General features: G+C 50.3%; 1 protein-coding gene across 1 annotated transcript; it reads right to left on the bottom strand.

The window, feature by feature from the left end:
- Positions 1–3,391: 3,391 nt before the first annotated feature.
- Hmgn1 (high mobility group nucleosome binding domain 1) lies at positions 3,392–9,423 on the bottom strand. The gene is made up of 6 exons (XM_051191956.1): positions 9,273–9,423; positions 9,114–9,143; positions 8,992–9,021; positions 8,554–8,604; positions 5,619–5,741; positions 3,392–3,762 (listed from the first exon to the last, which is right to left on the bottom strand). Exons 1-6 carry the CDS (start codon positions 9,285–9,287, stop codon positions 3,718–3,720), a joined length of 294 nt encoding a protein of 97 aa, XP_051047913.1. The 5' UTR covers positions 9,288–9,423; the 3' UTR covers positions 3,392–3,717.
- Between the last annotated feature and the right edge of the window lie 1,375 nt (positions 9,424–10,798).

Here is a 10,798-nt window from a genome sequence, read left to right on the forward strand (position 1 = left end):
CCACACGACAAGCCAGGTGTTTTGCCCCAGCTCTGATGTGGGCAGAGACTGGAGAGGTTCACTGGGGCTTGCTGGCTTTCCAGCCAAGACAACACAGCTCTATCCCAAAGATACCGTTGGAAATGACAGAGGGCACCTGACATCCTCCCTGGCTTCTGTACATGCATACAGGCACATGTAAACAACACATACAGATAGAGGAATCTTTGGAAAAAACATTACTTAATACTATGTGTACTTACATGTGTCTGTGTGGACCTGTGTGCGTATGAGTACAACAGGTGCCCCTGCAGGCCAGAAGCATCAGACTCCGCCCCTCACCCCCAGAACTGGAGTTCTAGGCAGTGACAAGCCATCTCACATGAGTGCCAGGAATCACTGGGGTTTCTTGAGGACCTGGGTTTAATTTCCAACACTCACACGAGGATCACAACTGTAACTCCAGTTCCAGCGAACAGGCACACTTCTGACCTCCAAGGGCGCTCGCTAGGCATGCTTGTGGTGTAGACGCACATGCAGGCAACAAGATTTAGACACATACTATTGGTGTTATACTTAAATGTCCCCACAGGCCTACAGTTCTCAGCTGGCAAGGCCATTTGGGGGTGTTTGGACCCTAGCTGGAGGAGGGGGGTCACTGGGGGAGACTTTTGAGGGTTAGGGTTATTTTTAGCAGTCGCTCAGCTGCCATGCCTTTCTTGTCTGGGTGGACAGACCCTCTGGCTGTGACCCCAAAGTAAGCTCAGAGACCCACCTGCCTCTGCCTCCAGTGCTTGGGTGAAAGGTGTGAGCCACCACCGCCCAGCCAGTTTTCATTTTCTTCATGTATCATTGTTTTGTCTGCATGTGTGTGCATGCCCCATACATGTGTGCCAAGTGTCAGATCCTTGGAACTGAATCCAGGTCATTTGCAAGAGTAGCAAATACTCCTAACATTTTTGGATAGAAAGATACCCCACTAGTGACTCTTCTTAAGGTCGCACCTCCTTTTAGAGCAAACACTCTGGCCATGGCATCTTTTTCTCTGTAAATTGTTTCGTTTTGATGATGACTAATACCAAGACCCATCCACGGCAAGGGGGAGGGCTTACCTCAGCAGCTTTGAGGCCACTTCACCACACAGACACATTCAATTAACTTCACTGAACTTAATATCCAGTTCACATTGGTTTCAAATAAGCAGCAGAAAGTAAAAAGTCAACAATAGTTAAGGCTTAAGTACATTTCTTTTGGAACACCTCACTAGTACCAACAATCCTGCATATTTAAAACATTTTTGTCTTTAGTATTTTGCCTTCTCATGTGTGTGTGTGTGTGTGTGTGTGTGTGTGTGTGTGTGTACCATCTGTGTGCTTGATATCTAAAGACTCCAAAAGAAGTTTATGATCTCCTGGAGCTGGATTTACCCATGGCTGTGGCCACCATGTGGGTGCTGGGAGCTAAACCCAGGTCTTCTGCCAGAGGCTCTAACTGGGAACAAGGGCTTGGGGTTTTAAAAGTTCAGTTTCCCTCCCCAGTGACATACCTCTGAATCCTTCTTTCTCAAGTTCCTGCAACTGGGGATGCATTCAAACATGAGCTTAAGGCGGCATTCTCATTCAAACTACCACAAAAGCCATTTCCCATCAAGATAATGGGCATCTTGAACAGGAGTGGTCCACTCCAAGGACCCCCTTACATGGTTAACGGTTAAACATTTTTCCCCTTGTTCGACAACTCTCAACAATACAGTTTCAAAGTAAAAACCCATCAGGGATCTAGAGTGCCCAGCTTGCCGCTCATCAGGGACACAAACTACAGCAGTCACCCCAAGCCCCACCACTTCTGTGAAGCCCTTCGACCTCTCCGTGTTCTTGCCATGGTGGCACATGGTGCCACATTCGGTGGCAGTCAGGTACTGGGGAATGGAGCAGCAGGTAACATACTTATCACCGCTTTCCGACTGACAAATGCTTACCAGATACTTAGCCACAAGCACAGCACGAGACTTGTGTAGTTCCTGGGTGCTGGGATGAAGGTGCTTGACATGTCAGGGTTATATCCCTTTGTTGTTCCAGATCGTCTCGAGCGACACACTGGTGGTGCTGATGGATGGCTGACTGCACACACAGGTCTTCCTGTGCTGTGCTGCTCTAGGGCACAGCAAAGATCTAATAAAGAGCCATTTAACATATTGCCTGTATGTATGTGTGCCATGTACATTCCTAGTGCCTGTGCAGCTCAGAGATGGGCATGATTGCCTCCTAAATTAAATCGCATCTGAATGTATAGGCCTTTAATTCCAGCACTTTAGCGGCACAGCATGGGTTACGTACATAGTAAGTTCTAGGACAGCTAAGGCTGTGTAATGAGAAGCATGCAGAGCTAGGCTCGGATCCCCACAACTCCCTGGCTGAGAAACTCATCTTTCAGGAATCCTTCAGCCTCAACCCCTAAGGCAGTCAGGCTAGATGCTATTAGACCCAGCTGTAGAATTTTTTCCATATTCATTCCATGGTGTTGGGGAGACTCCAGGGCAGTTTAGATGTTGGGCAGTTCCAGCCCAGATATTTTCCTATATGTTCTTACTCAGGAATATACATTTAACTAGGAGAGGACTTCCCCAGCATGTAATGCAAGAAAAACCAATTCAAAGTCATCCATGGCTAGTAAAGAGTCCAGCCTATTTTGCAAGACCTACCCAGCTGATCAATAACCCAGTTTCCAGTCATCAGCAAGTTCAACACATGTAAAGTAAGTCAGAGGTGGCGCACAACTGCACACCCTAGCACTCCAGACACATAACCTCACACCAAGTATGCGTCTCAAGGGTTAGAGGGGCCATGTGTGAGGACACATCCCTTTAACCCCAGCACCTAGGAGGCAGAGGCAGAGGCAGGCGGATTGCTGTGAGTTTGAGGTCAGCCTGGCCTATAGAGTGACTTCCAGGATAGCCAGGGATACACCATTAAACCGACCAGGCACTTTCAAATACACTTTCACAACTGCAAGTTTATTGGTTGAGGAGCAGAGTACAGAGACATTTCAATTCTTAACACATGCACCCCATCTCTGAAGAGTCAGACACTGTGTTCACGTACCCCCAAGAGCCACGTGTTGTTTCTCTCTGAACTTATTCCAGTCATGTTCCGGCCTCACACGTGTCGGGTTTTCCCTAGTAACACTCAAGTGCTCCCAACCCTCAACCCCACTGACTCACGATTTACTGACACACACAGTACATACTCAGAATGTCCACTTTTCACAGGCATTATCACAGCTGGTAGGAAAATGGACGGCCAAGACCATCAGAGACAGTTCTGACAGGACAAGGACCGAGGAGTGGTTTTTTAGGAAACGGTTCTACTAGAAACACGAGACCAGATACAATTCAAAATATTGCAGACACAAATTTACCACTTAGTATGCTTTATGCTGTAGAATATAAAACTAGCCCCCTCTACGGAATGTTATGGTGACCCCCGAGACAGTCACAGCCTCTCCTGATTCAGCATTTTATTTTCTGGTTGTACCAAAAAATAAACAACCAGCAAATGATTTAACCTCTTAAAAAAATCATTTACACTTAAAAAATGGGATGAGGTGAGATTTCCTCTCACCTTTTAAAAATGTTTCTAGAGCTACTAAAAAACTCGCATTTACAAAATAGTTGATAAAAATATTCCTCTGGATTGTACAAGAAGGGAGGCAGGGACCACTGACAGACAAGATGGATGGTTAGTCGGACTTGGCTTCTTTCTCTTCTGCTTCAGAGGCTGGACTCTGCAAACCACAGGAAAAGCAAAGATCAAGTACGCCATATGCCACAATCTCCACTACTCAACACAGTATGGGTGCACTTAGAAACGTGCCATTTTCTTTCTAGAGACACAGTCTCTCCACATAGCCCAGTCGTATCTTAGAATGTAGATCAGGCTAGCCTCGAACTCAGAGATGCACTTCCTCTGCTCCCAGAGTACAGGGACTGAAGGTGTGTGTCACCATGCCTGGCCATCTTTTTGTTTTGTTTTTGAAGACAGTGTTTCTCTGTATAGCCCTAGCTATCCTGGAAATTGATTTGTAGGCCAGGTTGCCTTCAGAGACCCGTCTGGCCTACCTCTCAAGAACTAGGATTAAAGATTTACGAACCTCCATCCAGCTAAACTCTCTAATTGAGAAGCAAATACCTGACAGAGAGTCAGTGCTACACAGAACCCTGCTACAATACTATTTTAGCAGGAGGCTGGCTGGCTTGGTGGGTAGAGCTAATCCTCAGCACCCACACAAATGCCAGATGGGTGCTGCAGTCCACCTGTAATCTCAGCACTCAATCAAATAAAATAGAGAATAACAGCCACATTGACCTCTGGCTTCTATGCACACTGGGCATACACAAAACTGAACATTCCAATTTGCCTTCCTACGCTCAGCAAATGTAACAGAAGGTTAGAAAAGTAACTATACGCTTGACCAGGCAGTGGTGGTGCACTCCTTTAATCCCAGCACTTGGGAGGCAGAGGCAAGAACATCTCTGGGTTCAAGGCCAGCCTGGTCTACAGAGCAAATGTCATGCCTCCAAAGCTACAGAGAAATTGTCTCCAAAAACAAATCAAAAAAGACTGTACGCTTAACAAAAGCTAGATGGAGGCATGGTGGCTCATTCCTGATATCCCAGCAGTTGGAGGCTGTGATAGGTGGATAAATTCAGGATTAGACTACACAGAGACTGTCTCAAAAGAACGAAATAGCTGGGCCATGGTGGTGCATGCCTTTAATCCCAGCACTTCAGAGAGGCAGAGACAGGTGGATCTCTGAGTTCCAGGCCATCCTGGTATACAGAGCAAGTTTGAGGACAGGCTCTAAAGCTACAGAGAAACAGTCTCGAAGAAAATCAAAACGGGCAAAATCATCTGTTATCAAACCTTTTATTGCATTCCGAGTCTTTTCCTCACAGCTCATGAACAGACTGAAACCAACCTTTTTTTCTGGACTGAGTTATCGCTTAGCCCTAGATAACCAGTTATTCTTTAGAAAAATGAAAACAAAACCCAGATTTTTTTCTTCTTCCCTTCGGTTTTTTGAGACAGGGTTTCTCAAACTCAGAGATACACCTGCCTCTACTCTAGTGTGTTGGGATTAAAGGCAGGCCCAACTACCTCATGGCCTAAAATCTACCATTTTTGTCACAGGGGAAATGAGTCTAATAGTTTCTGTGCCCAGAATTTGCAAACAAGGAGCCCAGCACAAGACCACTGCAGTGTAAGGCAGAGAACACTAGTACGTTTGTTCCAGCAAAGCCTTACAAAGTAACTTGGGAAAATCTTTATGACCTCTGCATTCCATTCCCAGTGAAATTGGCATAATTTCTTATTTACACATTGAAATTCACCACATTCGAATAAACCGCAATTCACAAAAATAAAAAAATATATAAAAAATAAAATCTGAACCAGGTGGTGGCACATACACCTTTAATCCCAGCACTCAGGAGGCAGAGGCAGGAGGATCTGAGAGTTTGAGGACGGCCCGGCCTACAGAATGAATCCCAGGACAGCCAGAACTACACAGAAAAACCCGTCTGCTACAGGAAAGATCCAATTTAGCATCTGCTGCTCAAATCAGCGCACGCACACACCCACCTGGTTCTCCGTTTCCCCGTTCTCTGCAGGCAGGTCTGTGGTTTGCTGGGCGGCCACTTCGGCCTGTTTGCCTTTTGCTCCCCGCTTCCCTTTTGTTTGCACCTTTTTGTCTGATGATTTATCCTAAACAGGAGTAAGAGAATACTTTAGTAATCTTTGTGTCAGGCCAATGCAGACTATCCACAACCGGTATCACAACATACACCAGGAGCCAACCTCAGCAACTCAATTAGCCTCGGTACTGGACAACCTGAGTCACTCCAACTAGGAGTCAGTGATTCCTAAGACCTGCCACCACACCTCATTCATTAGCAGGAATTAAACCTAAAGCCTATGCTGTAGTCTTGACAGCCCCACAGCTCAAGACCACATGAGATTAAATGCAAAGGCCTTGAAACCTTGCCAAGCCTGCAATATTTTTTAAGCTCCAATAATCCAAGTTCCACACAACCACCCGTCTTGACAAGACTTGAACTCATGTATGTCGACCATTCACCTCAACAATAGACTATGTTGTAAGGTCATGTTGTCAATCCTACCAAACAGTCCCTTACTTGATACCATACAATGAGTAGTTAAGATCAATTCTGAGTTACCATTTTCACTTGGATATTATAGAATCTGAAAAGCACAGGTTATTAGTATAAAGAGATAACTTGGAATATTAAGCTCAAAAAAACCAAAACCATTACCAGCATGAAACATATTTTTGGATTTTAACTGGCTTATAGAGGAGGAGCCTCCTAAAAACCGCAAATAAACAAAAACAAAGCAACAAAAAAGCACCAGTTCTCTGTAAAGACTGTAAAAGCAGGTCGTATTTAAACTACTCCCAGGCTGGACCACCAAGCAGGAGGACCCAGTTCACCAGACACATGGAAAGAGAATCAACTTCAAGTTCTGATATTCACACAGGTTGTGGCACAAACACACACACATCAATAAAAGAGTACAATAAAAGCCAAACTCCTTACGGTGACTTACATGATTCAAAGGGTCCCAAGATAAACAAGCCAATCAAGAATGTAAGGGAACATGGGATTCCATACAGCAGGACGATTATTAATAAAACAGTACCGTCTTTTCCTTTCTTTTAGGGTTTTCAAGACAATATTTCTCTGTAGCTTTGGAGCCTGTCCTGGAACTCCCTTTGTAGATCAGGGAAGTCTTGAACTCACCAAGACCTGCCTGACTCTGCCTCTCAAGTGTTGGTATTAAATAGAGGCAGCCAACATTACACACAAGTCTTCCCCCCCCCTTGGAGACAGGATTTCTCTGTTGTCCTGGAACTTACAGACAGTCCCCAACTCCCTCCTGAGTGCTGGGATCAAAGGACTATGCAGCTACCATTGCTGCAGCTGGGCATTAGACCCATTCTTAAATGGGTCCATTATTGCTTCTGTATTCAGCTCATCAGCAGGTATAGACTTGGGTTTGATCCCACCACTCTAAAATATGTAAGCCCCACGTGTTGTATGCACACCTTTAAACCCAGCAGGCAGAACGCACTCAGGCAGTATTGTGGTCAGCTCAGTTCCATGACTGGGCAGGTGCAAAGACCTGATAAAAGAAAGACCCCTTGCTCCTTCCTGCTGTTCTCCTGGGCAGACAGGACTTAATACCTACTAGATGAAATAAACCAAGTCTTCCTATGTACGATTAAGCCTTCAAAATGTTTGTTTTTAAAGAGATGACACCAAGAAGTTTATGTAAGCTGGGTAACTAAGGAGAAGGCTTGTTAAAGATGCTCATTAGAGGGAGCACTTCCCCACTCACCTCTCAAAAAGCAAAAAAAAAAAGCTACACATGCTGCCCCAAACACACACTGGGAGGCAGAGGCAGGCCCCCACAAGTTTGAGGCTAGCCTGAACTACCACAGAGTGGGTTCCAGGTCAGCCAGGACGGTTTGGAAGAGAAATCCCATCTCAACAACAAAAAAAGAAAACAAAAAGCTAAATAGTGTACACCTAGAAAATAGGGGGGAAGCACCAGAGAACTGTACACCTGATTGATGTCGGGATTCCCACGGTTTTCGAGCATCAAGGTCTTAGCTCGTATTACCACATCCTGACGATATGTTTGAAGAGACCACAGACTGGGACTGGGCAGAGACCGTGGTGCTCTTCCAGAGAATCTAGGTTCAATTCCCACAACTCACTTGGCTCAAAACTTGTTAGGTCCTCTTCTGACCTCCGTGATCCACATACATGCAGGAAAAATATTCATCCACACTTAAATCATCCACTCAGTATTGGGGAAACAACTCAGTAATTATTCAGGTTTACAAAATGTTCTTAAAAAACAAAATGCAAGGCTCAGGGTGGGATGGCACGTGTCTTTAATCCCAGCACTTTCGAGGCAGAGGCAGGAGGATCTCAGTGAGTTTGAGGTAGGCCTGATATACAGGACAGCCAGGGCTATCATATAGAGAAACCCTATCTTGTAAGAAAAAAAAATCTCTTAAATGACGTGAACGCGTCTGTGCAAGTTCGGGCTGAGCCTTCAGAGGCCAGAAGAGGTTATCAGACCTTATTTATCCCCTGGGGTTATCTGTCACTTGAACAGACCCAGGTCCCTTCTGTAAGAGAAAAAAAAGAAATCAGTGTGCGTGCTTAACCAGTGAGTCATCCCTCCAGCTCACCATATTCCTCCGAGTTTCTGAAAAAGGTCTGTATTTGTATATGAGTGTAGGTGCACAGCATGTACCTGGTGCTGGAAGTCAGAAGAGGGTATGACTGACACCTCTTAAAGATGGAGTTACGCATGCTTGCGACCCGCCCCGTGGGTGCTGGGAACTGGACTCTGCAAAAACCAAATGCTCTTAGCTGCCCGGGATGCACCCAGACGCCCCGCCCCAACCACCTTCTAGAAGCCACTTACAACACTTCACCTAAGCGGCCTGCCTGGACGCCTGGACATCCGTTTAGGAACCTACCTTCCCCGCAGCCTTTTTTGGCTTCGCGTCCACCTTGGCAGGGGCGGGCTTCTGGGGGAGGGGGAAAACCAAAAGGTGAGAGAGTGGCTCTGCAGACTCCCGGCCCTGCAGACCCCCTGCAGGCTCGCCCGCCCCTGCAGACCCCCGGCCCCCGGCTCTCCCGCCCGCCCCTGCAGACCCCGGCCCGCCCGCTCCCGCCCGCCCCTGCAGACCCCCGGCTCGCCCGCTCCCGCCCGCCCCTGCAGACCCCCGGCTCGCCCGCTCCCGCCCGCCCCTGCAGACCCCGGCTCGCCCGCTCCCGCCCCTGCAGACCCCGGCTCGCCCGCTCCCGCCCCTGCAGACCCCGGCTCTCCCGCTCCCGCCCGCCCCTGCAGACCCCCGGCCCCCGGCTCTCCCGCTCCCGCCCGCCCCTGCAGACTCCCGGCCCGCGGTACTTACGGCCGACAGCCTCGCGGAGCGGCGCTTGGGCTGCGGAGAGGAAACGCGGCGTTAACGACGGACGCGGCGAGCGACACCCCCGCCCGTCCCCCCGGCCCTGCCCGCCCGAGGCCCGCGCTCACCTCCGCCTTCGCCGCTCCATCCGCGCTGACCTGCGGGGAGAACAATGCGGCCGCGTGACGTCACGCCCGGCCTCCCGCCGCCCGCCCGCCCGCCCGCACCCCCGGCCGCTGCGGGGCCCGCACCCGCGCCAGGCCCGCACCCCTCGCCGCCGCGCTCACCTTCCTCTTGGGCATCGTGGCGGCGCTGGGCGGGAGGCGCGTGCGATGCCGGACCCGTCGCGGAGCTGCGCTGCCTGGCCTCCACCGCGCGCGAAATGCTGCGACCCGCCGCGGGGGCGGTGGGAGAACCGGATGGAACCGGATTGGAGCCCGCCCCCTCCTCCCTCCTCCCTCCCGCCCCGCCCCGCCAGGGCCGGACCGCCCCCAGCTCCCATTGGCTGCCAGGCCCACCGCGCCCGCAGGCGCCCTAGCTCGCGTCCTCCAATAGGTCCGCCGGCCCGTCACTCCGCCGGCTCGGGCCCCGCCCCCGGGCCCCGCCTCCCCTCGCGCGCCGAGGGGCGGGGCCGAGCCGGCCGACAGCCAAAGTGCGGTCTGCGCGCCGGTTGGTGGGCGCGCGTCACGTGGCCGCCGCGGCGCTTTCCCACAATGCCCCCGGGCGCCAGGCGCTCGCTAGGCGAGCCTGCCCCGGGAGCGTGGAATCTGCTGGAAGATGGTTAGCGTTCGGGGGATGCCTAGGAGGGGTTTGTTGCCATTAGCGCGTGGCGGCGCGGGCGCGGGGGGCGGGGCCGGGGGCGGGGCGGGCTGGCGCGCGCAGGCGCAGCTCCTCCCGCGCGCGCTCCCTGGCTGCCACCCCCCACGCTGGAGTAGTCCGCGCTTCTGAGTTTTTGTGACGTTGTAAAGTTTTAGCGTTTGCAGCTGGTCGGGGTCTCGGGCTGGAGTTCATGCCGGCCCGCGTGCATCATCCCGCCGTGGCTAAGTCTGCGCGGGCATCGCGCCTGCCCCCTCCGAACCTGGTGCTTAGCCCCGAGTCCCGAAGCCGGGGCGATCGCACGTTTGTTTAACTGTTCTTTGTTTAAGGAAAGCAGTTAACAGTGACCACCCTGCCAGAAGGGCCGGGTAGGGGACTCCTACCTGCAGCCATATTACCGCCACGCATGTCTTTACCTACTGTGAAAACTTGTGTGTAGTGCTGAGAATTCGAACCTTTTACTTCTTGCAGCTTTTATGCTGTTTATGCAAGGGCTTTAATCCCCCTACCCAGTAAAACCTTGTTCTCTACAAGGCCCGCTGCTGCGTTCCACAGGTTAGAAGGCCTGAAGTAGTGGACCGAGTCTTTTCGGGCTAACTGATAAGACTTGTGAGGTCCAGCTGCGAGGTGGTAGCACAGTTGGTCCTGAGGACCAGTAACTTAACTGAGATTATTCTCTGATGTAGTAGGCCATGCGGTTGAGGACACGGGGTCCCAGCATGAGCCTGACCAGAATAACACTCAACAGTCTAGCTAATGCTGGCAGTAAGGTGATCAGCCATAACTGATACCAATTGTCTAACCCTTACCCCAACCCCCAACTTACCCCTGGTTGGTTGACATGGAAATAAAATTATCCCAAGGCCATGAAAAGCCTCTCCCTCACCTACCCCCCCCCCCCCGCTCCATTCAATACAAAAGAGGATACAGCTTCCTTCAGTAATGTAGAACTACCTCTGTGAGGGAATTAACTTGGCTCTCCAGCCTGGAAATGGAA

Source organism: Phodopus roborovskii, unplaced genomic scaffold (genome assembly GCF_943737965.1).
Source record: "Phodopus roborovskii unplaced genomic scaffold, PHOROB, whole genome shotgun sequence".
NCBI lineage: Eukaryota > Metazoa > Chordata > Mammalia > Rodentia > Cricetidae > Phodopus > Phodopus roborovskii.